Source organism: Fistularia commersonii, chromosome 6, assembly GCF_037954325.1.
Source record: "Fistularia commersonii isolate RoL2024-O1a breed Wild chromosome 6, RoL_Fcom_v1.0, whole genome shotgun sequence".
NCBI classification, from domain to species: Eukaryota; Metazoa; Chordata; class Actinopteri; order Syngnathiformes; family Fistulariidae; genus Fistularia; species Fistularia commersonii.
In genome coordinates, this window is record NC_141289.1 from 524,301 (window position 1) to 551,266 (window position 26,966).

General features: G+C 49.7%; 1 protein-coding gene across 26 annotated transcripts in view; it reads left to right on the forward strand.

Annotated features, from left to right (window-relative positions):
* Positions 1-26,966, forward strand: part of neb (nebulin) — a 52,059-nt gene that overhangs the window by 3,865 nt on the left and 21,228 nt on the right. For all 26 annotated transcript variants that reach the window (XM_086147589.1, XM_086147605.1, XM_086147609.1 and 23 more), the window contains exons 6-93: positions 192-296; positions 376-480; positions 567-671; positions 901-1,005; positions 1,904-2,008; positions 2,091-2,198; positions 2,478-2,594; positions 2,684-2,785; positions 2,878-2,985; positions 3,068-3,172; positions 3,279-3,377; positions 3,766-3,870; positions 3,958-4,065; positions 4,149-4,262; positions 4,354-4,551; positions 4,631-4,738; positions 4,829-4,927; positions 5,004-5,108; positions 5,328-5,435; positions 5,527-5,838; positions 6,034-6,240; positions 6,336-6,440; positions 6,545-6,652; positions 6,732-7,043; positions 7,160-7,366; positions 7,455-7,559; positions 7,704-7,811; positions 7,911-8,222; positions 8,335-8,541; positions 8,643-8,747; positions 8,917-9,024; positions 9,100-9,411; positions 9,532-9,738; positions 9,840-9,944; positions 10,030-10,137; positions 10,228-10,539; positions 10,652-10,858; positions 10,960-11,064; positions 11,156-11,263; positions 11,351-11,662; positions 11,753-11,956; positions 12,513-12,617; positions 12,727-12,834; positions 13,010-13,321; positions 13,411-13,614; positions 13,756-13,860; positions 14,059-14,166; positions 14,326-14,637; positions 14,727-14,930; positions 15,073-15,177; positions 15,377-15,484; positions 15,644-15,955; positions 16,050-16,253; positions 16,346-16,450; positions 16,659-16,766; positions 16,848-17,159; positions 17,246-17,449; positions 17,546-17,650; positions 17,737-17,844; positions 17,925-18,236; positions 18,317-18,520; positions 18,798-18,902; positions 18,990-19,097; positions 19,184-19,495; positions 19,599-19,802; positions 19,898-20,002; positions 20,104-20,211; positions 20,300-20,611; positions 20,721-20,825; positions 20,914-21,012; positions 21,106-21,207; positions 21,310-21,417; positions 21,927-22,238; positions 22,316-22,420; positions 22,527-22,631; positions 22,716-22,820; positions 22,911-23,018; positions 23,096-23,206; positions 23,354-23,551; positions 23,736-23,840; positions 23,935-24,039; positions 24,128-24,232; positions 24,321-24,428; positions 24,522-24,635; positions 25,816-26,013; positions 26,103-26,207; positions 26,512-26,616; positions 26,703-26,810. In XM_086147589.1, the coding sequence (XP_086003715.1) occupies positions 192-296; positions 376-480; positions 567-671; positions 901-1,005; positions 1,904-2,008; positions 2,091-2,198; positions 2,478-2,594; positions 2,684-2,785; positions 2,878-2,985; positions 3,068-3,172; positions 3,279-3,377; positions 3,766-3,870; positions 3,958-4,065; positions 4,149-4,262; positions 4,354-4,551; positions 4,631-4,738; positions 4,829-4,927; positions 5,004-5,108; positions 5,328-5,435; positions 5,527-5,838; positions 6,034-6,240; positions 6,336-6,440; positions 6,545-6,652; positions 6,732-7,043; positions 7,160-7,366; positions 7,455-7,559; positions 7,704-7,811; positions 7,911-8,222; positions 8,335-8,541; positions 8,643-8,747; positions 8,917-9,024; positions 9,100-9,411; positions 9,532-9,738; positions 9,840-9,944; positions 10,030-10,137; positions 10,228-10,539; positions 10,652-10,858; positions 10,960-11,064; positions 11,156-11,263; positions 11,351-11,662; positions 11,753-11,956; positions 12,513-12,617; positions 12,727-12,834; positions 13,010-13,321; positions 13,411-13,614; positions 13,756-13,860; positions 14,059-14,166; positions 14,326-14,637; positions 14,727-14,930; positions 15,073-15,177; positions 15,377-15,484; positions 15,644-15,955; positions 16,050-16,253; positions 16,346-16,450; positions 16,659-16,766; positions 16,848-17,159; positions 17,246-17,449; positions 17,546-17,650; positions 17,737-17,844; positions 17,925-18,236; positions 18,317-18,520; positions 18,798-18,902; positions 18,990-19,097; positions 19,184-19,495; positions 19,599-19,802; positions 19,898-20,002; positions 20,104-20,211; positions 20,300-20,611; positions 20,721-20,825; positions 20,914-21,012; positions 21,106-21,207; positions 21,310-21,417; positions 21,927-22,238; positions 22,316-22,420; positions 22,527-22,631; positions 22,716-22,820; positions 22,911-23,018; positions 23,096-23,206; positions 23,354-23,551; positions 23,736-23,840; positions 23,935-24,039; positions 24,128-24,232; positions 24,321-24,428; positions 24,522-24,635; positions 25,816-26,013; positions 26,103-26,207; positions 26,512-26,616; positions 26,703-26,810 (13,695 nt within the window). The remainder of the gene's footprint in view (positions 1-191; positions 297-375; positions 481-566; positions 672-900; positions 1,006-1,903; positions 2,009-2,090; positions 2,199-2,477; positions 2,595-2,683; positions 2,786-2,877; positions 2,986-3,067; positions 3,173-3,278; positions 3,378-3,765; positions 3,871-3,957; positions 4,066-4,148; positions 4,263-4,353; positions 4,552-4,630; positions 4,739-4,828; positions 4,928-5,003; positions 5,109-5,327; positions 5,436-5,526; positions 5,839-6,033; positions 6,241-6,335; positions 6,441-6,544; positions 6,653-6,731; positions 7,044-7,159; positions 7,367-7,454; positions 7,560-7,703; positions 7,812-7,910; positions 8,223-8,334; positions 8,542-8,642; positions 8,748-8,916; positions 9,025-9,099; positions 9,412-9,531; positions 9,739-9,839; positions 9,945-10,029; positions 10,138-10,227; positions 10,540-10,651; positions 10,859-10,959; positions 11,065-11,155; positions 11,264-11,350; positions 11,663-11,752; positions 11,957-12,512; positions 12,618-12,726; positions 12,835-13,009; positions 13,322-13,410; positions 13,615-13,755; positions 13,861-14,058; positions 14,167-14,325; positions 14,638-14,726; positions 14,931-15,072; positions 15,178-15,376; positions 15,485-15,643; positions 15,956-16,049; positions 16,254-16,345; positions 16,451-16,658; positions 16,767-16,847; positions 17,160-17,245; positions 17,450-17,545; positions 17,651-17,736; positions 17,845-17,924; positions 18,237-18,316; positions 18,521-18,797; positions 18,903-18,989; positions 19,098-19,183; positions 19,496-19,598; positions 19,803-19,897; positions 20,003-20,103; positions 20,212-20,299; positions 20,612-20,720; positions 20,826-20,913; positions 21,013-21,105; positions 21,208-21,309; positions 21,418-21,926; positions 22,239-22,315; positions 22,421-22,526; positions 22,632-22,715; positions 22,821-22,910; positions 23,019-23,095; positions 23,207-23,353; positions 23,552-23,735; positions 23,841-23,934; positions 24,040-24,127; positions 24,233-24,320; positions 24,429-24,521; positions 24,636-25,815; positions 26,014-26,102; positions 26,208-26,511; positions 26,617-26,702; positions 26,811-26,966) is intronic.

Consider the following 26,966-nt stretch of genomic DNA (forward strand, 5'->3'; position numbering starts at 1 on the left):
GATCTGCTCTCGGCGTAGCAAACTGGAAAGGTGCATGAGGAAGTCCTCATTTGAGGACAGAAGGTAGTTAGAGCGGAAGGGGGTTTGTTTGGAGAGCCACCCCGGAGGGTCGGCATCTTCAGGGGAGCAGGTGAAGCTGAATGAGGTCTGTGTCGTGGAGTAACAAGAACCGATGCCGTGTTGTTCCCCAGATTAAATACCGCATGGAGGGGAACAAGGCTCGCACCGGCAGCTTGTACGACGGCGAGGCCCGGGAGGTCGCCCACGTGAAGCACGTGTCCGAGCTGATCAGCAAGGTAGGCGGACCGGAACGTACACCGGCGTCCTCGGTTGCCAAGAACCGAGTTCCTGTCTCAGACGTGACTCTTCTTCCAGGTTCTGTACAGACAGAAGTGGGATGAGATGAAGGACCGGTACCTGCTGCCTCCTGATGCTCCTGAGATGGTTCTGGCTGTGAAGAACGCTGCCAACTGCAGCAAAGTACGGCCTTGCAATGCAGCCCGATGCACAGAGCGTGTGTGCGGTTCTTCGGTCAAAGGAGCTAACTCTTGCTTCTCCGTGCTCAGAAACGCTACGTGGAGGACTGGAACGAAGAGAAGACCATGTTCTTCCCGTACAGCGACAGTCCGGAGCTGCGCAGGGTGGCCAAAGCCCAGGAGACGCTCAGTGATGTAAGACCACCGGTTGAATGTTGTAACTCTGAGTGGGTCGATGCTCAGCAGGTTCGACCCCGCAGTCGGATCGGGTTCTCTTGGTGTGTATCTTCTCTGCTCTTTCTCCTCCCAAAGTCCAAAAACAGTCAGCCGGTTCACTGAAGACTACATTGTGTTTAGGTCTGAATGAGAGGGTGAAGGGTTGAATGTCCCCACGTTGATATGAGCCGCCTCCACGTTCTTGCAGATCCACTACAAGAAGGGCCACGATGAGCGCAAGGCCAGGTACACGTCCCTGGCCGATCCTCCCGAGGTGGACATGGCCAAGAGAGCCTATGACCAACGCAGCGATGTGAGTAAATGTGAAGCGGCTTCCCGCCGATGTTCGTAAACCTTTGCCCATTTGCTTTTCTAACCCCCCGAAACAACATCGGTCCCGCGAGATCCTGGAGGCCGGACCGGAGGATCTGCTCACCGTTTGTTCCCTGCAAGAGGCAGAATATGGAAGTCGCTTTGTTTCCGTAGAGGCAGCCAGCGAAGTGATCTGAGACCCGGAGAGATCTGCTGAGATTTTCAAGGTTCGGTTTACAAGCTTGGCCGCGGTGTCGAGTGACCTGAAGTGACTGCCGGGATTAGTTTCTGGACGGTCGGGGGAGTGAGGCTCTGCAGCGAGCTGATGTCAGCTCTCCAGGTTTTCCCGGTGTAGTTGGCACAGCCTCGCAGTTTCGACAAACCTCAAGGGTCCTACAGTCGAGCCCCGAGGGACTCCAGACGAAACTCCGCGGACGGAGACGAATCCGAACTGAACGGGTCGCAGAGGAAAGAAGACGTGACGGTGCCGCCGTCAGCGGACGGGAATACCTTCTTCAGAGCCTACAAGATGCCGCCCGGGGACTCGGGAGTTCAACCCTCCTGTAATCTTGCAGGGATTCGTTAGCCGAGAACAGGATTGCACTGCTGCCGTGAAACCGAAGGAGAATTAAAATCTAACTCTTCGGGGAAGAACCCAAGTCCGGATCAAGGCTTAATCCCGCTGAGATCATCCCACCTCTAACTTCTTCTTGGTATAACTGCCCATCTGCTGACCGGTGTCACCGGTGTTTGGGTCGCGGGGGGTGCGACCATCAGATGATTGATGGGGATTCCAGAGATTCCCCGATTGTTTCATCGACCAGATGGATTTATCTTCTGCGAATCATCCGTCCAATTCCAGCACCTCTCTCATGTCGGTGTCCTTTCTTTCCCCGCAGCTCAAGTACAAGGAGGACTACAATAAGAATGTGAAGGGTCAATGGTGCGAGACGCCTTACTTCGATGTGGCCACCGCCAGGGTCGCCATGGAGAACCTGAGTAATGTAAGTTCTCAGCGCCGCATGAAACCGAGCGGGACTTCCCGGCTTCACCGTTCATCTGACCACTGAACCGTTGTCCCGGCAGAGGAAGTACACCCAGGCTTTTGAGGACTTGAAAGACCAAATTTATTTCATGCAAACAGACACGCCCGTCTACGACACCAACAAGAAGGCTCGCATTGCTGCTAGTGAGGTAAGTGCGCACACAGACACACACAAAAGAGTGTTTTTATAGTACCCGCGTCATTTGGAAGCAATGGCCTGCGTGGATCTGTGTCTGAGAGCAGAGTGTGAGTCAACCCTGAACGGCCGCCACATTCAGCGCATGACTTTCAGGTCAACATTCGTCTCGCCGCCGCCAGCGGAGTCGGGGTTTCTCACCCCGCAAGCGGTACCTTTCCCTTCCAGCGCACTCCTACACGAGACCCAAACGTGTGACCCGGTTCCTGCCTCCGCCCCTTGTTCACTCCAGGTCCACTACAAGAAGGACTACGAGAAGACCAAAGCGCAGTCCGACTACAACACGCTTCCCGCCACTGAGAACCCCCTCCTCCGGCAACTCCGATACGCCGGCACCATCCTCAGCGACGTAGGTGTCCGAGGTGAAGACGCTCACGAAGGCCCCAGAATCATTTTGGTTTATTTTTGCTCCGTGTGGTTTCGCTTCTCCTTCTGCAGAAAGTGTACAAGGACAACTATGAGAAGTCCAGGGGTTTCAGCATTAACTACTGCGACACGCCAAAGTTTCAGATGGACTCCGTGCTTAAACAGTTCTCTGATGTAAGAAAACTTCACATTGCACTTTTGGTACCAAATACTGATGTATTCCACTATTTTTGGACCTTCCTTAATCCCCCGTATTTGGCCTCCAGACACATTATAAAGACAAATATAACAATGAGGTGAAGGGACACTACCTCGGAAGCTACGAGGACGTCTACATGCTTCACTGTCAGAAGATGGAGGAGATGAAGAATGACGTGAGTCTCCTTCGAAAGACCTTCCGATACCATTTCATATGTTTACGTCCGTGTTACTTTCAACCTTTTCTGGTTCCCGCAGCAACTCTACAAAGCTGATTATGAAGACTTGAAAACGAGGTGCTTCTTCCCGCAAACGGTCACGCCCGAGTATGAAGCCACGAAAAAGCTCCAAGGCTGCAGTGATGTGAGCGCGGCGGACGATGACGTCCTTTCCCGTTTGACGCAAAATGTACTTCTTCCGCTACGCAGACGAGACGCTCACATGTTTCTACGTCCTTCCGGGTTTGCAGAAAGCGTACCGGACGCATCCGGAGAAGGTGAAATTCACGCAGGTGGTGGACTCGCCGGTTCTGGTTCAAGCCGCCATCAACGCCCAACAGCTCAGCGACGTACGTCTTTCGCGAACCACGTCACGCCCAAAGAGTCCTCGCCCGTTTCTGCGAAGATATCAAACAAGTTTTATTTGGATTTAATCCAATTATCAGCTGGTTGTTTTGGATGTCAAAGTATCAGATATGTAGATTAGTCTGGAATGTCCCCCGCCATCCCTGCAGCCCAGCTGTCTCTCTGCGGGCGCCATGGAAACTGGAGAGCCATCTTTCTGAAGTATAAATAGCAACAAGCATTCAGTTGGCCCAGAATAAACCCTGTGATGGGGGGCGGATGGGTGCAGGGATGCCGCTGGGGTCCACTTTACGCACTGCTACCCTCTGGTGGAAGAGAGTGAAGTAGCGCCCATCCCGGTCATGGTGTTTGTTTCCCTTTGCCTTTTTGTAGTTGAACTACAAGGCGGACTACGAGAAAATAAAGGTGAAGAACAGCCTCCCCCCGGACTACCCCTTCTTCATCCAGTCCAGAGTGAACGCCTTCAACCTCAGTGATGTGAGTTTTCTGTTTTCGCGAACGGGTTCGATCTCTAGGTGGACTTCAACCGGACGACCTTTCAATGGTGTTGTTTTGCACCTGCAGAACTGTTACAAGTATGACTGGGAGAAGAGCAAAGCCAAGAAGTTCGAGGTCAAGGGTGACGCCATCCCCATCCTGGCCGCCCGCGCTCACACAAACATTGCCAGCGACGTAAGTTTGCTGCGAGTCTTACGTTCTCGCCTTCTCTTACCGGTTTGCTTCCCTTCGCCTCTCATTCTCGCTCTCCTCCGCAGGTCAAGTACAAGAAGGAGTACGAGAAGAACAAGGGCCAGATGGTCGGAGCTCTCAGTATCAACGACGATCCCAAAATCTTGCACTCCGTCCACGTTGCCAAAATCCAGAGCGACGTAAATAAAATAACCGTCTCTTGTCGTTCCCCGGTTTACCGGCGCTGACATTTGTGTCCCTGAGCCTCGCCCCTTGTGGTGTCCTCCACAGCGGGAGTACAAGAAAGACTACGAGAAGATAAAGACCAAGTACCACACGCCGCTGGACATGATATCCGTCACTACAGCCAAGAAGTCCCAGGCCATCGCCAGCATGGCGGGATACAGGACCATCAACCCCAACTTCTACCTGCCCTACGACAGCGTGCTTCTGGACCTGGCCAAGAAAGCCAACATCATCCAGAGTAGCGTACGTACGGGAAACTCCTGGTTTTATTAAAGGACAAAAAAGCGGGTCAGTGACAGGGGCTTCTTTTCCTGCTCCGCAGAACGAGTACAAGTCCGACTACAACAACTTCACCAAGGGAAGCCCCTGGATTACGTTTGGGTCCATGGAGGTCGAAAAGGCCAAGAACGCAGAGAGGATCCTCAACGAGGTGAGAGCTTCGTTCCTCGCGTCACGCCAGAGGAAGTCTATGCAATCAGATCGGGCGAGTCTGAAAAGTGGTCGATCGTTTCTCCGACAGAAAAAATACAGGCAGCACCCAGACACCATCCCCTTCACGTCCATCCCGGACCACCCCATCATGATGCAGGCCAAGGTCAACCAGCTGCAGAGGAGCGATGTGAGCCTCCCGCCAATCCTCACCAGTGCTTCTCTTCTTGTCCATCGCCGCGTCTTTAACTTCCTCTTCCCTGCAGCTGTTCTACAAGCGGGGCCTGGAGGAGGTCCATCAGAAGTACTCCCTGCCTCCCGACGTCCCCGAGTTCCTCCAGGCCAAGTGCAACGCCTACAACATCAGCAAGGTAAGATACACGAATTCCGATTCATTTCGGCATTTCATGTAAGGTATAAATGGAAATCGAGATGTGAAGTGCTTTCTGGTTAGCTTGTTTTTTTCAAACGCACAGTTTGTAGGTCGACAGGAACTCCAAGTCACTTTTGTCCATATGTGATTATTAATATGCCCGTCGGTCTTCTTTTTGCGAACGCTGTCTTTCGAACTCGCAACATGGTTATCTTAGAACTACTACAAGCTGGCATGGCAGGAGCTGATCGCCAAAGGTTACGACCTGAAGCCGGACGCCATCTCCGTCGTTGCCGCTAAAGCTGCCCGACATGCAGCCAGCGACGTAAGTGTAAAACGCAGCCTCCTCTGAAAGCACAAGCCAGGAAGATGATTTGATGTTCGACTCACTTTTTCGTTTATGATGTGACCTCTAGGTCCAGTATAAGAAGGCCTACGAGAAGGCCAGAGGCCACCATGTCGGCTTCCGCAGCCTGCAGGACGACCCCCTGCTGGTCCACTACATGGAGGTGGCCAAGTTGCAGAGTGACAAGAACTACAAGAAGGACTACCACAAGGCCAAGCTGAAGTACCACACCCCGGTGGACATGATGAGCGTGGCCCACGCCAAGCACGCCTCCGCCGTCCAGACCATGGCTGGATACAAGAAGATCCCCCACAACTACCTCATGCTGCCAGACGCCATGGGTCTGCAGCTTGCTCGCACCATGAATGTCAATGCCAGTGATGTAAGTTATTCCGTGTCAAGACTTAAAATAACTGTCGAGTGGTCTTGCTAGTCCACCCACCAGCCTGCATTCAGTGTGTCCCTAATAGGATGGAGGTGTGCTTGAAGTTCATGCAGGACACTCTAATTCAGAAGTTCTTGTCCAAGAGCTGCCAACGCGTAAAACTCTTCCTTCGATGTCTCCGCTGTTTTCCAGAACAACTACAAGCAGGATTATGAGAGCTCCGTCAAGGGAGTCGGCTGGATTCCCATTGGCTCCCTGGACGTGGAGAAAGCGAAGGCGGCGGCAGCAGCCCTGGATGAGAGGAAGTACCGTCAGCACCCCGACACCCTCAAGTTCACCAGCCCCATTGACTCCATGAACATGGAACTCGCCAAGGCCAATTCCAAGATCACTGACATGGTGAGGAAACGTGAGCAGAGAACCAGTCGGACTTTACTCCGCGTCCAGAGCTCCCTCCTGATCTTCTGTTCTGCATCTTCTCTGTGATTGCGCAGAAAGCATACAGGGCGAGCGGGGAGAAGTACATGCACACCTACAATCTCCCCGTTGATACTCCCGAGCTGATGCAAGCCAGGTACAACGCTGTCAACATCAGCCAGGTCAGCCCCAAACCCTGCTCCAGCCTTTGTGTATTTACACAATATTAATTTCCAAAAAAGAAAATCCGCATTTGTATTGTAACACCGGCGATCTTTTGGTTTAGAACTACTACACCCACGGCCACCGTCAAGATCTCCTCAAGGGCCATCATATGAAGGAAGATTCCATCCCCATTGTGGCTGCAAAATCTTCCAGAGACATTGCCAGCAATGTAAGTTGTACATTTGCTTTGAATGGTACCCTAGCAATGTCCTTCAGAATATCTAATGCTTTGCTTTTTTTTTTTATAGTACAAGTACAAGTTGGCCTACGAGAAGGCCAGAGGCCACCATGTCGGCTTCCGCAGCCTCCAGGACGACCCGCTGCTGGTCCACTACATGCAAGTGGCCAAGATGCAGAGTGACAAGAACTACAAGAAGGACTACCACAAGGCCAAGCTGAAGTACCACACCCCGGTGGACATGATGAGCGTGGCCCACGCCAAGCACGCCTCCACTGTCCAGACCTACGCCGGTTACAGGAAGATCCCTCACAACTACTTCCTCCTGCCCGACAACATGCACTTGCAGCTGTGCAGAACAATGATGGACATTCAGAGTGACGTATGTGTTTCAGGCCTTTGTCTTCTCCAGACGTAGCCTACCTCATAAACCTCCTCTGACAGCTCTTGACGAAATATGTACTTTCTTTTGCCTTTTTTAACTCTTCTCACCCTCAGAACGTTTATAAATCAGACTACAACAGCTGCTACAAAGGAGCAGGCTGGGTTCCTATTGGTTCCCTGGATGTGGAGAAGGCTAAAACTGCTAAAGCTGCCCTGGATGACAAAGGCTACCGGCAGCATCCCAGTACGCTGAAGTTTACCAGCAAGACAGACGCCATGAACATGGCTCTGGCTCTGACCAACTCCAAGATGCTGGACCACGTGAGTTGGAATGTCAAGACGACAACAAAAACTCCGGGACGATGAGCGGTGAAGTCTTACTTTATCGTTCTTCTTGTTTGTCCCGCAGACCGCATACAAGGCTTCTGGAGAGAAGTTCATGCACACATACCACCTGCCTGCTGACTGCCCTGAGTTCATCCAGGCCAAGTTCAATGCCCAGACTGTCAGCGAGGTGAATTCTGAAAGCATGCGGTGACAAACCTTCCATGAGACATCGATGTTCTCCGACAAACCAGTGAACCTTCTTGAAAATCGGTTTGTGTATCAGGGCATCGACTTGGAACAGAATCTTGACTCTTTGCTGTTTTATCAACAGAGTCATTACAAGCACAAGTGGCTGGAAGATATTGCGAAGGGTTATGACATGAAGCAGGACGCTATTCCCATCCTGCACGCCAAGCAAGGCAGACATATTGCTAGCAATGTATGTAAATCACAAATCTGATCCCAACGGGTCACACGTTTTTTTCCTGTGACTTAAAACAACAACTATCATCTAAATGCTTGGATTTTTATTATAAAGGTCCAATACAAGTTGGCCTACGAGAAGGCCAGAGGCCACCATGTCGGCTTCCGCAGCCTGCAGGACGACCCCCTGCTGGTCCACTACATGGAGGTGGCCAAGATACAGAGTGACAAGAACTACAAGAAGGACTACCACAAGGCCAAGCTGAAGTACCACACTCCGGTGGACATGATGAGCGTGGTCCACGCCAAGCACGCCTCCACTGTCCAGACCATGGCTGGATACAAGCAGATTCAGCATAGCAACGCTCTCCTTCCTGATGCTATGGGCTTTGTATTGGCCCGCACCATGAACGTACAGTCTAGTGATGTAAGTTTGACTGCCAGAGTACCTGCCCAACATTTAGCCACAGTCCTTCTTTTAAGGCATACAGTCACTTAATGTGGTGATTTCCGCTGACCGATGCCACGTCTCCTTTCAGTGTGAGTACAAGTCTGATTGGAACAACTACGTCCGGGGAGTCGGTTGGGTCCCCATCGGCTCCCTTGCAGTGGAAACCGCAAGGGTCGGCGGTGAGATTCAGAGTGACAACAGGTACCGCACTCATCCATCCAACCACAAGTTCAGCAAACTGATGGACTCCATGGACTTGACTCTGGCTACCGCCAACAACCAGATCATGAACAAGGTGCAGTTTAGTTCAGTGTACCTGAGACTGTGTTGCTGCAACGTCTGGGATGATTTGTGGGCATCAACATGGACATGTTTCCTCGTTGTGTTCATTCACAGAAAGCTTACACTGCCGCCTGGGAAAAGGACAAGACAAAAATTCACATCATGCCAGATTCTCCAGAGATTCTCCTGGCCAAGGCCAACGCCCTCACCATGAGCAACGTAAGGCAGTACATCATGTTACCTCAAATTTGGTTCAAGAAAGAACTGGAGTAAACAAGAGTTTTGATTGATTGTCTTTTTACTGATTTGACCACCCTGTCTGGAAACTGTCCGTTTGCTTTTATGACCTATATTTGATTTATATACATGTATCAATGTTTCCCCACAGAAACTCTACAAATCTGGTGTCGTGCAAATGGCTAACAAAGGCTACAATCTGAAGGCAGATGCCATTTCTATTGTTGCTGCCAAGTCGGGAACAAGAATTGCCAGTAATGTAAGTCAAATATTAACTCTATCATTTGGTGTCTTGAGTGATATGATGTAAACTTGGACTTATTTTCTTTTCCAGTACAAGTACAAGTTGGCCTACGAGAAGGCCAGAGGCCACCATGTCGGCTTCCGCAGCCTGCAGGACGACCCCTTGCTGGTCCACTACATGGAGGTGGCCAAGATACAGAGTGACAAGAACTACAAGAAGGACTACCACAAGTCCAAGCTGAAGTACCACACCCCGGTGGACATGATGAGCGTGGTCCACGCCAAGCACGCCTCTACTGTCCAGACCATGGCCGGGTACAAGCAGATTCAGCATAGCAACGCTCTCCTTCCTGATGCTATGGGCTTTGTATTGGCCCGCACCATGAACGTACAGTCTAGTGATGTAAGTTTGACTGCCAGAGTACCTGCTCAACATTTAGCTACAACAATTCAGTCCTTCTTTTAAGGCATACGGTCACTTCATGTGGTGATTTCCGCTGACTGATGAGTCCTCTCCTTTCAGTGTGAGTACAAGTCTGATTGGAACAACTTTGTCCGGGGAGTCGGTTGGATTCCCATCGGCTCCCTTGCAGTGGAAACCGCAAGGGTCGGCGGTGAGATTCAGAGTGACAACAGGTACCGCACTCATCCATCCAACCACAAGTTCAGCAAACTGATGGACTCCATGGACTTGACTCTGGCTGCCGCCAACAACCAGATCATGAACAAGGTGCGGTTTAGCTCAGTGTACCTGAGACTGTGTTGCTGCAACGTCTGGCTGGAGTCGTGGGCATCAACATGGATTTGTTTCCTTGTTCTGTCCATTCACAGAAAGCTTACACTGCCGCCTGGGAGAAGGACAAGACAAAAATTCACATCATGCCAGATTCTCCAGAGATTCTCCTGGCCAAAGCCAACGCCCTCACCATGAGCAACGTAAGGGAAATTCGACCAGTCCAAAGTGAAAGGTTGTGTTCATGACAATGTCAGTAAAACATTGTCATCTTAATGTCTTCTGCAGAAACTTTACAAAGCCGGTGTTGTGGAGATGGCCAATAAGGGATACAACCTTAAAGAAGACGCCATCTCAATTTTGGCTGCCAAGTCCAACACCGCAATTGCCAGTAATGTAAGTGGAGCTTCATGCTCTGTTTGAATAACCAAGGATGAATGTGTTGCTTTTTTGGCCTAATCAATAAGTTCATTTGCTGTGTTATAGTACAAGTACAAGTTGGCCTACGAGAAGGCCAGAGGCCACCATGTTGGCTTCCGCAGCCTGCAGGACGACCCCCTGCTGGTCCACTACATGGAGGTGGCCAAGATACAGAGTGACAAGAACTACAAGAAGGACTACCACAAGTCCAAGCTGAAGTACCACACCCCGGTGGACATGATGAGCGTGGTCCACGCCAAGCACGCCTCCACTGTCCAGACCATGGCCGGGTACAAGCACATCATCCCCCATTACACGGTCCTGCCCGATGCCATGAACCTGGAATTGGCTCGTAACATGCAATTCATTGCAAGCGACGTGCGTGATAAGTATTTCATTGGAGTTTTCGTTATTTTTAAAAAAAAATTGCGGGTATGTTTGTGTGTGTGTGTGCACCGCAGTGGGTCAATATTATCATATCCTTCTTTAGAACCAGTACAAGAGTGAGTACAACAACTATGTCAGAGGTATCGGATGGGTTCCCATTGGTTCACTTGATGTTGAGAAGGCGAAAACGGCAAGTAAAATCTTCAGCGAGAAAGGGTACCGTCAACCTCCCAGCAACTTCAAATTCACCAAGGACATGCACTCCATGGACCTGACACTGGCCACCGCCAATAACCAGATTATGAACAAGGTACTCGATAGAGTTTGGCTGATTTTGAATTCATTGCAATGATCACCTCCCTTTTAAGTGAGGTTGAAGAACTCCAACCTACTTCTCCATTCTGTCTCCAGCAATCCTACACAAAGGCCTGGGACCAAGACAAGACTTCGATCCACATCATGCCTGATGCAATGGATGTTGTGCTGGCCAGAACAAACAGGAAGAATTACAGTGAGGTAATGTGTAGCACTTGTATGTCTACACACAGATTTTACACAAACCCTCTTAGTGAACCAATTAACTTTGCTTTTTTTCCCCTTTTCTCAGAAACTGTACAAACTGGACAATGAGCTGGCCAAGAAAAAGGGGCACAATCTTCGTGGTGATGCGATTTCTGTTCTGGCTGCAAAGGCATCCACCGTTATTGCTAGTGATGTAAGTATTTTTACAGGATCTTCATTTCCCATCGCTTACTTTTTTTCACTTTTCTTTCAACTAATCTAACTGCCTCACTTTTATCAGTACAAGTACAAGACAGGGTACCGTAAGCAGGTGGGCCACCACATCGGTGCCCTCAGTATCCAGGACGACCCTCTCCTCATGCTGGCTCTCAACTCGGCCAGGATCGCCAGTGACGCCCTGTACAAGAAGGACTTCAACAAGTCTAAGACCAGGTTCCACCTGCCGGTCGACATGCTGGCCTTTGAGCTGGCCAAGAAGAACCAGATCCAGGTCAACCACGCCAACTACATCACCCGCCTTCACAACTGGACCTGCCTGCCGGACTCCAACGATGTGGTCCAGGCCAGACATGCCTACAACATCCAGAGTGACGTGAGTATGACTTGTCCTATTGACATCATTGCTCTCCTGCAGCTTGTGAATTTCCCCTTGAGTAAGATGAACCCTTGTGTGCATCTCCAGGCCGTGTACAAGGAGGACCTGAAGACGCTTCAGGGTATCGGCTGGGTGCCGATTGGCTCACTGGACGTTGAGAAAGCCAAGAAGGCTGGAGAGATCCTGAGTGAACAGAGGTACCGTCAGCACCCGAGCAACTACAAGTTTACAGTCAGCAGCGAGGACATGCCCATGGCGCTGGCCAAGGCCAACGCTCAGGTCATGAACAAGGTAACTTGTTTTCCTTTCACTTACCAATTACATAGAACACTGGTTGTCAACCTGTAGCTTAAATTAATATCACTATGCAATATTTTAACCCAAGCAACTTCCCTGACACTTATTTACGATTGTTTGAATAGTCAGTTGAAGATTTGTTACATACAAATAAGCAGTTTCTGTCTTTGTGCATCACAAATATACTGAACAAAACCTTTAGTCATACAATTTGTGGTTTCTCTATTCTGTGAAAAAATACAATCACATTGTCTGCATAAAGTGGTATTTTGTTAGCTTCTGTTCAAGCCTTCCATACATGTTTTATCATTTCTCAGGCTAAGTTGTTGTTCAGAGATGCCTGCAAGTACATGTTTTGTACCAGGAACTGTTTCCCTTACGTTGGTTTGTAGAGGCAGGATAGGAGAGTCCTGATCACCAAAGTTACCCCAAGCTGCCTAAATGTATCTTTGAGGAAATTCAATGGGGATTTAATGATCAGACACGCCAGTTAATACTTGATGTACCGACGGTGCTGTATTGAAACTGAACAATCACTCGTATCTGACAGAAATCCTACATCGATGCCTGGGAGAAGGACAAGACTTCCATCCACGTCATGCCCGATGCCATGGACATCATCCTGGCCAAAGCAAATAAAGTCAACTACAGCTTGGTCAGTGTTTCACTCCCGTGCTCAAACCTGTTTCAGGCTGACCTGGAATAAAATGTGCTTCGTATCAAAAGGATACTTTTAATTTTTTTGTTTTCCCTTTTTTATGCAGAAATCGTACAAGCAGGCCCATGAAGAGAGCAAGAAGAAGGGATACGACATGCGCAACGATGCCATTTCCATCATCGCCGCCAGGGCCTCCAGAGACATCGCAAGTGATGTACGATCATGGACTCGGTTCATTTTTATACCTCAGTTACTAGAGTACCATTGGTGACATTTGAAAAGTTTATCTTTGAATGCTTCAAAGTTTATAAGTCATTCTTTTAATATGTTCAGGTCATAACAAACAACTCTTGTCTGCCTCAAAGCAATGTTCTTTTTAATTGTTCCAGTACAAGTACAAGACAGGATACCGCAAACAAGTCGGGCACCACATTGGAGCTCGCTGCATCCAGGACGACCCTCTGCTCATTCTGGCTCTGAACTCGGCCAGGATCGCCAGTGACGCCCTGTACAAGAAGGACTTCAACAAGTCTAAGACCAGGTTCCACCTGCCGGTCGACATGCTGGCCTTTGAGCTGGCCAAGAAGAACCAGATCCAGGTCAACCATGCCAACTACATCACCCGCCTTCACAACTGGACCTGCCTGCCGGACTCCAACGATGTGGTCCAGGCCAGACATGCCTACAACCTTCAGAGTGATGTGAGTATGACTTGGTAATTGACACTATTGCTCTCCTGCAGCTTGTGAGTTTGTCCTTGGGTATGATGAACCCTTGTGTGCATCTCCAGGCTGTGTACAAGGAGGACCTGAAGATGCTTCAGGGTATCGGCTGGGTGCCGATTGGCTCACTGGACGTTGAGAAAGCAAAGAAGGCTGGAGAGATCCTGAGTGAAAATAAGTATCGTGAGCACCCGAGCAAACACAAGTTCACCCTTACTGCTGAGGACATGCCCATGGCGCTGGCCAAGGCCAACGCTCAGGTCATGAACAAGGTATGATGTCACCCTCCTCATGATATTTGAAGTAGTACCAAACAGCGCCTGGGACGATGTGCTGGTGCTCTTGTCAACTCTTAAAGACAAACCTTCAGTTTTATGATGAGCTTTTCCATTGTTTGTGTCATCCGGCTGCAGAAAGCCTACACTGACGCCTGGGACAAAGAGAAGAGCAAGATCCACATCATGCCTGACGCCATGGATGTTCTTCTTGCCAAAGCAAACAATGTCAACTACAGCTTGGTGAGTAAAGATTTAATGTCTTACTGTGAAGCATCAATTGCCAAGTATGGACCTGTTCCACTGAAGAGCATGGATTCCTAATATCTGAAAGACTTTTGTGTTGTACTTCACAGAAAAAGACATAGGTATGCCCAGTGATGTACCATGACTTTTACAAGACACATGAACATTCATTGTTTTTTCTCCTCTATTATACAGAAATCGTACAAGCAGGCACACGAGGAGGCCAAGAAGAAGGGATACGACATGCGCAACGATGCCATTTCCATCATCGCAGCCAGGGCCTCCAGAGACATCGCCAGCGATGTACGAGTCTGGTCTCACTTTATTGTCATACACCGGTTGCGGGAGAACATTGGTGACATTTCACCAAGACTTTTTTCTGCTTCTTGATTGTATATAAGTATTACTTCATCTAAAAAATACGTGCCTGCCTCAAAGCAATGTTCTTTTTAATTGTTCCAGTACAAGTACAAGACAGGATACCGCAAACAAGTCGGGCACCACATTGGAGCTCGCTGCATCCAGGACGACCCTCTGCTCATTCTGGCTCTGAACTCGGCCAGGATCGCCAGTGACGCCCTGTACAAGAAGGACTTCAACAAGTCTAAGACCAGGTTCCACCTGCCGGTCGACATGCTGGCCTTTGAGCTGGCCAAGAAGAACCAGATCCAGGTCAACCATGCTAACTACATCACCCGCCTTCACAACTGGACTTGCCTGCCGGACTCCAACGATGTGGTCCAGGCCAGACATGCCTACAACCTTCAGAGTGACGTGAGTATGACTTGGTAATTGACACTATTGCTCTCCTGCAGCTTGTGAATTTGTCCTTGGGTATGATGAACCCTTGTGTGCATCTCTAGGCTGTGTACAAGGAGGACCTGAAGATGCTTCAGGGTATCGGCTGGGTGCCGATTGGCTCACTGGACGTTGAGAAAGCAAAGAAGGCTGGAGAGATCCTGAGTGAAAAAAAGTATCGTGAGCACCCGAGCAAACACAAGTTCACTCTTACTGCTGAGGACATGCCCATGGCGCTGGCCAAGGCCAACGCTCAGGTCATGAACAAGGTATGATGTCACCCTCCTCATGATATTTGAAGTAGTACCAAACAGCGCCTGGGACGTATTTCTGGTATTCTTGTCAACTCTTAAAGGACAAACCTTCAGTTTTATGATGAGCTTTTCCATTGTTGGTGTCACCCGGTTGCAGAGAGCCTACACTGACGCCTGGGACAAAGAGAAGAGCAAGATCCACATCATGCCTGACGCCATGGACGTTCTTCTTGCCAAAGCAAACAACGTCAACTACAGCTTGGTGAGTAAAGATTTAATGTCTTACTGTGAAGCATCAATTGCCAAGTATGGAACTGTTCCACTGAAGAGCATGGATTCCTAATATCTGAAAGACTTTTGTGTTGTACTTCACAGAAAAAGAACAGAGGCATGCCTAGTGATGTACTAAGATTTTTGTTGATAAGACATGAATATTTAATGTGCTTTCGTCTGTTATACAGAAATCGTACAAGCAGGCACACGAGGAGGCCAAGAAGAAGGGATACGACATGCGCAACGATGCCATTTCCATCATCGCAGCCAGGGCCTCCAGAGACATCGCCAGCGATGTACGAGTCTGGTTTCACTTTATTGTCATACACTGGTTGCGGGAGAACATTGGTGACATTTCACCAAGACTTTTTTCTGCTTCTTGATTGTATATAAGTATTACTTCATCTAAAAAATACGTGTCTGCCTCAAAGCAATGTTCTTTTTAATTGTTCCAGTACAAGTACAAGACAGGATACCGCAAACAAGTCGGGCACCACATTGGAGCTCGCTGCATCCAGGACGACCCTCTGCTCATTCTGGCCCTCAACTCGGCCAGGATCGCCAGTGACGCCCTGTACAAGAAGGACTTCAACAAGTCTAAGACCAGGTTCCACCTGCCAGTTGACATGCTGGCCTTTGAGCTGGCCAAGAAGAACCAGATCCAGGTCAACCATGCCAACTACATCACCCGCCTTCACAACTGGACTTGCCTGCCAGACTCCAACGATGTGGTCCAGGCCAGACATGCCTACAACCTTCAGAGTGATGTGAGATTTTTGCCTGCTTGAGGGTTTGTTCTCCAACCGTTATGTTCACGCGCTGTATGAATGTTGCCGAATTTTTCACCCCTACCCGTTATAGGCTGTCTACAAAGCGGACCTGAAGTGGCTCCAGGGTCTGGGCTGGGTCCCCATTGGCTCAATTGATGTGGAGAAGGCCAAGAAGTCTGCAGCAATCTTGAGTGACAGGAATTATCGCCAGCACCCCAGCACTGTTCCCTTCACCAGCCCTGCCGATGCAGTGAACTTGGAACTAGTAAAGAGCAACGCTATAACCATGAACAAGGTATCGTGTTTCCGTGGATGGAGTCAGAATGAATTTCCATCAGAGGTCTCCACTGTCAGGACATAACACAGGGACTGTTTTATGGGTTCTAGCGTCTCTATGTGGACGCTTGGGAGAAGGAGAAGACCAAGGTGCACATCCAGCCCGACACTCCTGAGATCCTCCTGTCTCAGCAAAATTCCATCAACATGAGCAAGGTTCGTATCCCCTTTCCACTGGCTGCCTTCAACTCATTTGGAATGCCTGTTTGTGTCTTCAGCAACTCCTTGACACTCCCTGAAATGTGATGTATTGAACTACGTTGGCAAGTAAATCTTACTCGCCTATTCGGTAGTTATTGGATTTGAGGTTTGCAAGAAGAACACTTGTCCATACTGGAAATCCGTTCTCTACATTGTCTTATAGAAACTGTACCGACAAGGCTTCGAAGAAACTATCAAGAAGGGTTACTTCCTTCCTCCGGATGCGATTTCAGTCAAGAGTGCCAAAGCCTCGAGGGATATCGTCAGTGATGTAAGTGACCCGTTCTGTTTTCTGTACTGATGTAAGCAATCGTGGATTTTAACTGAAAACATTTCCTGCTGATTTCATTAGTACAAGTACAAGACGGGGTACCGCAAGCAGGTCGGCCACCACATCGGCGCTCGCTGCGTCGAGGACGACCCTCTCCTCGTGCTGGCGCTGAACTCCGCCAAGATTGCCAGTGATGTCCTGTACAAGAAGGACTTCAACAAGTCCAAGACCAAGTTCCACCTGCCCGTGGACATGCTGAACTTGGAACTGGCCAAGAAATGCCAGATCCAAGTGAACGACTTCAACTACAGGACCCACCTGCACCAGTGGACTTGTCTACCTGACTCCAACGATGTGGTCCAGGCCAGAAAGGCGTACGACCTTCAGAGTGACGTAAGTGCATTTCCGCACGTCAACCAATGATGTAAACAACGCTCGTGTGTCCTGATACCGTATGCACACACACTCTGCCCTAACAGGCCGTGTACAAGGCCGACCTGGATGAGGTTGTGGGCGTGGGTTGGATTCCGATCGGCTCATTGGACGTGCTAAAAGCCAAGAACGCTGCGAAGATTCTCAGCGACCAACTTTACAAACAGAAACCAGACTCCTTCAAGTACACAACTGACATGTCTGCCATGCCCATGGTCCTCGCCAAGACAAATGCCGACATCATGAACAAGGTACCAGATATCTTGTCTCATATATATATATATATATGAAAAAAAAACATTTTCATGATGAACACAGTTTGTGTGTCTTACGGTTTCTCACAACAGCAAAACTACATTGCTGCCTGGGAGGCTGAGAAGGTGAAGAATCACGTTGGCCACGACCTGCCTGAGATGTTGCTGTCCAAGGCCAATGCACACAACATCAGCAAGGTATGCGCCGTCTGCCATCTTGTTTTCCGAATTCAACTTGAAAGATGTATCCATTTCTAATTCCACGCTTTTCCCTTCTATTCCAGAAACTCTACAGGGAAGGGGTTGAGGAAATATTCAGGAAGGGCTATGACCTCAAGCCTGATGCTGTCGCTGTGGTGGCCGCTAAAAAAGGAAGAGAGATCATCAGTGATGTACGTAACATGTTACTTCTCTCTTCCTCTTCCTATTGGACTCCATAACTCATCAGTGCACTTGCTCTCTCTCTACGCAGTACAAGTACAAGACGGGGTACCGCAAGCAGGTCGGCCACCACATCGGCGCTCGCTGCGTCGAGGACGACCCTCTCCTCGTGCTGGCGCTGAACTCCGCCAAGATTGCCAGTGATGTCCTGTACAAGAAGGACTTCAACAAGTCCAAGACCAAGTTCCACCTGCCCGTGGACATGCTGAACTTGGAACTGGCCAAGAAATGCCAGATCCAAGTGAACGACTTCAACTACAGGACCCACCTGCATAACTGGACCTGCTTGCCGGACTCCAACGACGTGGTCCAGGCCAGAAAGGCTTACGATCTGCAGAGCGATGTGAGTACAAACTGGGTAAAACTATTTCACTCAACTGTTGATTTGTATGATTCACCTCCTTCGCCACCTTCTCTTGGCAGGCGGTGTACAAAGCCGACATGGAGTGGATCAAGGGAACCGGCTGGGTACCAATCGGCTCACTGGATGTGGAGAAGGCTAAGAAGGCGGCGGAGATCTTGAGTGAAATGAAGTACCGTCAGCATCCTAGTAACTTCAAATTTACTGCCAGCACGGCCGACATACCTTACGTGCTGGCTCAGGCCAACGCAGACAACATGAACCAGGTGGGAAACGTGGTTTGTCCAACAGAGCGAAAAGTGACATTTCGTCCATTTCATTCACTGGAAAGAATTCATTCTGATTTTGACTCGACTCCAATAAACGATTTCTTTCTCAACATTATCCGATGTATCAATCAGCAACTAGTGTCAAGACGATCTTTCTCGGTCCACTGCGTCACTTGAGCGTTGACGCAAAATACCTGTTAGCAACCCATTTGTCTTTATAGCAGACCTGTCTTTCCGATCAGTCACTGAGCTGAACTCTCTCTTCCGCCTCCAGAAAGCCTACATTTCTGCCTGGGAGAGTGATAAGACCAAGATTCACATCATGCCTGACACACCGGAGATTCTGCTGGCCCAGCAGAATAAGCTCAACAACAGCATGGTAAGGCAGCGTCCCTCCGCTTCATCTTATTCTCATGTTAACTCGGGACCCAGATCAGACTCCAAACACAACTTCTCCCCTCGCCAGAAATACTACCGAGAGGGCTACATGGAAGCCATCAATAAAGGCTACTTCCTACCCAAAGATGCCGTTTCTGTTTTGGCAGCCAAGGCCTCCCGTGACATCGTCAGCGACGTAAGTCTTGTTTCTGCCTCTTCAGAGCGTACTTTTCTCTCGCTGCCGAACGACGGTCAAAGCAATTGCCGCTCTTGATGTTTCAGTACAAATACAAGGCTGGCTACCGCAAGCAGTGTGGCCATCACATCGGCGCCCTGAGTGTGAACGATGACCCGCTGATCCTTCTGGCCGCTCACGCCGCCAAGATCTCCAGCGACAACATCTATAAGAAGGACTTCAACAAGTCCAAGACCAAGTTCCACCTGCCCGTGGACATGTTGAACTTGGAACTGGCCAAGAAATGCCAGATCCAAGTGAACGACTTCAACTACAGGACCCACCTGCACCAGTGGACCTGCCTGCCGGACTCCAACGATGTGGTCCAGGCCAGAAAGGTCTATGACCTTCAGAGTGACGTAAGCCCGTTCTTCATTCTTTAGAGTTTACGTTCAAGGGATATGATTACGTTCAAGGGATATGATTATGTGTGGGATGAAAACAGATGTTTGGTGTTTTCAGAATGTCTACAAGTCTGACCTGGAATGGCTCCGAGGATGCGGCTGGTCACCTCAGGACTCGGTGGATGTGATCAAAGTCAGGAATGCTCAGAAAGTCCTAAATGAGAGGCTGTACCGTCAGCCTCCCAGCAACATCAAGTTCACCAGTGTTGCTGACTTACCTGCCATCGTCTTGTCCAAGCAAAATGCCGACAACATCAGTGAAGTGAGTCCCAGGGGCAAAGGGCAGTTTGCACTCCTTTGTCTTCTGAGAGAGGAAGTCAGAAGCGATGAACCGCTCCCTTTTTTGTCTTTTCGCAGAGGAAGTACAAGGAGGCTTGGGAAAAGGACAAGCTGGTCATTCACATGCTGCCTGACACTCCCACCTTTGAGCTCTCTAAGGCAAACTCCATCAACGTCAGCCACGTAAGTCCAAGTCCTAAGTACCTCAGTTTCACTATGAATAATGTTTCTCAATTAGTGCTTCAACTTGACATGAGGTTGACAACACTTCTTGTGTTCTACAGAAACTGTACACAAAGTCTTGGGACGACCAGAAGGCCAAAGGCTACCACATCAAGGAGGATGCCATCTCTGTGTTGAAGGCCAGAGCTTCCAGAGATATCGTCAGTGATGTAAGCAAAACATGAGGATGAAGTTCAATTGCGGCAGATTTTCCGATGACCAACAAGCTGTTGCTATAAGGAACCTCTTTTGTTCCAGTACAAGTACAAGACAGGATACCGCAAGCAGCTGGGCCACCACATCGGCGCTCGCTGCGTCGAGGACGACCCTCTGATCATGTTAGCTATGAACTCAGCCAAGATTGCCAGCGACGCCCTGTATAAGAAGGACTTCAACAAGTCCAAGACCAAGTTCCACCTGCCCGTGGACATGCTCAACCTGGAGCTGGCCAAGAAATGCCAGATCCAGGTCAATGACTTCAACTACAGGACCCACCTGCACCAGTGGACTTGTCTGCCTGACGCCAACGATGTGGTCCAGGCCAGAAAGGCGTACGACCTTCAGAGTGACGTAAGTGATATTATCAGACCACGGCCGTGCTAATCGCATACTGTGAAGGCAGACAACGCTGCAAGTTAGCCTGTTATGCTAATCAAGTCCCCCTACTTTGCTTTCTCAGGCTGTGTACAAGGCCGACATGGAGTGGCTGCGTGGATGTGGATGGATGCCTCATGAATCCGTAGATGTTTTGAAAGTGAAGCATGCACAGAAGATCCTTGCCGACGTAAGTCAGAGCGACCTTTAACCTCACCTTGGGATCACCTGTGGAAACTGAAATATTGGTCCGAAGTGTATTTTGACTGTTTTCGCAGAGGGGCTACCGCATCAAGCTGGATGAGCAAAAGTTTATCGTCCCAGCGGACAGAGTGGACATCCTTTGTGCCAAGAACGCCGCTGATGTCCTCAACGAGGTCAGGGTCCACCTGCCGCTCCTTTTGATTCGCTGTTGAATCGCCTAAAAGTGACAGATACAAGGAGGGCGTTTGACTTTTGATTCTTTTCAGGCCAAATATCGTGAAGCCTGGCATCAGGACAAGACCAAGTACTCCCTGGTGGACACTCCGGGTCTTGCCACAGCCAGAGAGGTGGCCAAGAACGTCCACCCGGTAAGTCGCTGCCCCATTACTCACGTGATTCGAGTTCATCATCTCATGTGTCCACAGCAACAAGGACAACCTTGTGAGAGCTCGCTTCCATTTTTCTTGCAGAAACTGTATACCAAAGAGTGGGATAAGAGCAAAGCTACAGGCTACTTCATGCCAGGAGATGCTGTTTCCATAAAGCAGAGCATCCATACGACTAAAGTGCAGAGTCCGGTGAGTAGAACTTTACTCGCAAAGTTCGGTGAAACCATTTCCAGAAAAGCTCCATTCAGGAAATCACCGTGGACAAGAAGTTTGTCGAGTCCCACAATGTCGAAGTCAATACCGGTCAAAATTGGTGATTTTCCAAAAGTTCAAGATAGAGTTCCCAAATGCTGTCATAGGCATTTCTGAGCTCATAATAAGGAATGAATAGTAGCTTTTATTACAGATCGATCTTACGTCCGTTAAGGTTCTCCGTCTTCCAAGTCCTGGTCCGGGAGGGTTCTTCAGTTCTGAGAGACCGTGGGGAGTTTGCTGCATAGGACTGCAGGGTTTGGGGTTGGGGTTGGGGAAGGGCACTGGTCTAACCTGAATGGGGTTTGGTATGTTAATGCGTTCATTATGAAAATTTTGTAAACACATGTGGCGTTGGCAGACAGAAGAGGGATCCGCCTCAGCTAGAACATCAGGAGTCGCATCTACTTTGAGGGTTCTCTAATACAAATACCGTTGTCCAACAGTACAAGTACCTGGAAGCCTACCGGAAGCAGGTCGGCCACCACATCGGCGCTCGCTGCGTGGAGGACGACCCTCTCCTCGTGCTGGCGCTGAACTCCGCCAAGATCGCTAGCGACGCCCTGTACAAGAAGGACTTCAACATGTCCAAGACAAAGTTCCGCCTGCCCGTGGACATGCTGCAATTTGAGCTAGCCAAGAAATGCCAGATGCAAGTCAACGACGACAACTACAGAACCCGCTTGCACCAGTGGACCTGCCTGCCGGACCAGAATGATGTCATCCAGGCCCGCAAGGCCTATGATCTACAGAGTGACGTGAGCGTCGACGAACGGGATGTGAAATCGAGACTCGGTTCCTTCCTCACGTACTTTATCTGTCTTTTTGTGTCCAGTACGTGTACAAGGCTGACCTGGAATGGATCCGGGGCTGCGGTTGGGTGGCGGCCGACTCCGTCGACCACGTCAAGGTCCGAAAGGCCCAGGAGATCCTGAATGAGGTACTGTCACTGTATTTTTGTGATGTTATTTATATCTTGTGCCGTATCATCCAGTTTCGTGTCGGCGCGTCGGGCATCACGTCGGTGCTTTTCATTGCCCTTGCAGAGGCTCTACAAGAAAAACGCCATCGACGGTTCCAGAAAGTACACCCTGGTGGTCGACCGCCCCGAAATCATCCTTGCAAAGATCAACGCCGCCAACCTCAGCGACGTGAGTCACCGATCCAAGGTTTCACCAGGACAATGATCCCGGACAAGGTGGAAGTCTAAACTCTGAGTTTTCTTCCTGATATAGCTGAAGTACAAAGAGACCTTCAATGCGGAGAAGGGTCTTTACATCGGTTCAGAAGACACTCCTCTTCTGGCCCACAGCAGGGAGGTGTCCAAGATGATCAGTGAGGTAATGGACCTCAGCACATAAATCTGTAAAGACTCATGTTTTGGGTGATTTAGGTCATGCGTTCATTTCTCCAACTTTTCTCGACTTCAGAAACTCTACAAGGAACACTGGGACAAATCCAAGGCCACTGGATACCAACTGGACCACAAATACATCCCACTGGTCAGCAGCAAGAAGTGGCGCGAGATCGCCAGTGACGTGAGTGTCCAGCTCGTTGGTCAGCCATTCAGCACTTTGTGAGGACGATTGATGTTCATGGTCCCGGACGTTCCCAGGTCAAGTACAAGGACGCTCACGAGAAAGCCAAAGGACACTATATGGCTGGAACCCTGGTGGACTTCCCTGAGGTGATGAGATGTGGACATCAGGAGAAGAACAAGGGGCTGGTAAGATTTAAAACGGTCGCTTTTAAGTTACCTCATACATGTCGAGTAGCCCGTGCATGCAGAGTACTTATGAAGACAAAGTACTCATATCAAAGACGCGGAGCGATCGCTCGTTGTCGGTTCCGTAACTCCACATGGTCTTTGCAGAGGCTGTACCACAAGGACTACCACCAGACCAAGACCAAGACCCACCTCCCGCACGACGTCATCGCCAACCAGGTGGCCAAGCGATGCCAGGACATGCTGAGCGACGTCCTGTACCGCACCTACCTGCACCAGTGGACCTGCCACCCTGATCAGGAGGATGCCATCCGAGCCCGCAAGACCAATGAGATCCTCAGTGATGTATGTTCTGTTTAAGGCCATGTTGAGTCGCAGCAAGTGGGTCTCTGGTTCTAATTCGTGGTTATCTATGTTCTGTTTATAAATTGTAGTACCTTCTACATTATTCTGTGCCTGGGGCCAAGACCTCCTAGCGTAGATTTATATTTATATACTCCTGTGTTTATTTGCTCTTGTTCTTTACCAGGTGTTCTACAAGGAGGACTTGACCTGGATGAAGGGAATTGGCTGCTACGTCTGGGATACGCCGGAGATCCTCCGCGCCAAGAAGTCCTACGACATGCAGAGCGAGGTACGGAAGTCCTGGCAGAAGGTCATCGAGGACGTAGCAGAATGCAACTTCCAACTTCTCCCTTTTTATCCCTTCCCTCCTCGAACCGTTTTAGCTGAAATATAGAGAAGATGCCAAGAAGGAATTCAACAACTACTCCATCGTCACGGACACCCCGGTCTACGTGACTGCCATCCTTGGTCACACCTGGGCCAGCGAGGTGAGGCCTCGTGACCCACACCCGTATTTGTAACTCGGGTTTACATACCCATAAAGTTTGCTGTAATCCCAAATACTGTCCTCCACAGCTGAACTACAGGGAGGCCTACCATAAGGAGAAGCACCTGTACACCACCGTTCTAGACACCCATGACTACGCCCGCTGCCACAACTTCAAACTAATGTTCAGCAATGTAAGTGAAGATACCGGGATGTGCAGGCCCTCCACAGGCCACCATGTGGACTCACGTCAGAGTGACGACCACCTTGTTCTGCCCGCAGAAAAACTACACCTCCGCTTGGGATAAAATCAAAGACAAGAGCTACCAGATCCCCCATGACTCGCACGCCTTGCAGCACGCCAAGAACCAGAAGATCATTCTCAGCAGCGTGAGTCCGGCGTTCTCCCGTTGTCCATTCAATCCCGTGTAGCGGTTGGGATTTTCCTTTTCTTCAACTTCAGGATCGTCTTTCCCCCTTCAGGTGAAATACAAGGAGGATTACGAGAAGTTCAAGTCCCTCTACAGCCTGCCCAAGTCTCTGGAGGACGACCCCGCCACCGCTCGCTGCGTGAAAGCTGGGAAGCTGGTTCTGGACGTAAGGACGATGTGTTTGTCCCACCCTTTCTTGCCTCCTCTTCCTTAAGTCCTTCTCACGCCAGAGCCGTAGATCTCGACTAGATCCAGAGTTGGGATCATCGTCTCCGTTAGATGGTTTGTCTTTGATTGACAAGCAGATCCACGAATTGGATGATCTTTGCCGGGGATGCTTTTAGACCCGTCAGCTGAAAGCCAATCAGGAGCCCCCGAGCTAAGAGGTCTGTCCAGTTGCCAGTTGAAATTAAGACTAACACCTCTTTTTTGTGGCCACCTTGCTAAACCCAAGGTAGCCTTTCAAGAAGTTAAGGCCGATAAGACGGACAGCAGTTGGAATGAAGGTTACAGGGACAAGTGAGTACCAGGGGCACTGAGCACTCTGTATCCAACATTACTAAGGCGGTCAGAAGTTGCCGATGCACACCTCAAAGAGCAGAAAGGAGTGTCAGTATGGAGAAGGGGCTACAGGTATGGAGGGTGCATTTAAAGGTGAGGGGCAACATCTTGAAATGAATCCTTGATTCTCCGGGCAGCCAGCAGAGCTGCTGAAGGTCTGGGCTGATGTGTTCCCTGAAAGGTCTGAGTTATGATCTTAGTCGCAGAATTCTAGAGGAGCTGGAGTTTGTGAAGGGATTTGTTGGGGAGACCAAAAAGAATGGAGTTGCTGGGAAGTATCTGGGAGGTGACCAGGATATGGACAAGTATGGTTGCAGCATGTGGCCTAAGGGAGGGCTTGAGTCTGTTGACATGGTGACTGGAAAGACAATGAACCATCTTGGACAACACCCAGAGTGGAGGAGTTGTCAGTGTTGAAGTGTTAATGGGGTACTTCGATTTTTGTTTGAGAAAAGTTGGAGAGCCATTATTTTACCGGAATCGGTTCGGAAGAGGGGGATGGTGCAAGAGATGCTTTCGTCCTGAAAATTTTGTCATTTTCAAAGATTTAAAAACAGCACCAAAGTGTTTACCTTCAAAATTAAAGGGACAGTCAGAGTATCATCACGATATTTGGCAAGTACTTACAGGGTATTTGACTCCAAGAAGCTCCTGGTTTCTAAGGTGTCACATGTGGAAACCCAAGCTGAACCACCAAGAAACTCAGTTTCCTGGTTTCAGAACTGTATCTCCGGTTAAAAAGGGAAAGGAAACCGGAAGTTTTGACCTTCTGTCCATCTGAACAGCGTCTGTACAAGGAGAACTACGAGAAGACCAAGGCCAAGAACCACATCCCCCCTGACATGCTGGAGATCCTGTCCGCTCGCAACACCCAGTCTACCGTCAGCGGGATCCACTACCGCAAGTACCTGCACCAGTGGATCTGCCTGCCTGACATGCAGACCTACGTCCAGGCCCGAAAGGTCAACGAGCAGCTCAGCGATGTGAGTAACACCACCTTTAGGAACAGTTCATGTTCATCCCCGAACACCCCCTACCAGCTGTCTACATCTCGCGGTTCACATGTTTGCAGATCTTCTACAAGGATGACCTGAACTGGCTGAAGGGTATCGGCTGCTACGCCTGGGACACGCCCGAGATCCTGCGCGTCAAACATGCCGGGGACCTTCTGAGCGAGGTTTGATCATCCACCATTTTTAATCTCACGTTTACAACTTCCTGCTCTCCAGCCGTAAGGGTTGTGCCATAGAAACGGGACTGAGAACCATATGATGTCCAGGTAGATGGTGTTCCCTCACCAGGTGATCTTTTGGCTCATGTTCCTCGTCAGTTTTCTGCCTCTAATTTGTGACCCTGAAAGTCTTGACCCAGATACGGGTCCCTCCATCCCGCCCCTGTTCCTTATTACCAATGGGTTCCACCTTTGGACCAAAGAGCAGCAGCAGCACTAGGTTCCATCATCTTGTATGCTCTAATTCTAGCACAAGTACAGATCCAAGGGCATCGAGGCATTCCAGAACTTCTCGGTGGTGACGGACACGCCGGTTTACGAGACGGCCAAGCAGAACGCGGTCAACCTGAGCGACGTAAGTGACTCCCTGCATTCACCGGAGGCCCCGGCTCTTAAAAATCCACTTGACAGTGAACGTCTCCTCACCGCCTCCTCCCTCAGCTGCACTACCGCTACGACTACAACGCCAACGTGAAGGGGACCAACACGGCTCCCGCTGTCACCGTGGAAACAGAGCGCGCCCGCCTGGCCAACCACATCCAGAGCGACGTATGGCCTACCGCCTGTGAACGCACCACACACAAGCATGCACAGTGGGATCGAGTTTAATACAAACACATGAACCAGGTGTAATGCACTAGTCACTACACCCTTCACAACACCTGAACTAGGAATATGGGGGTTCCAACAAGGGACGTATTTTAG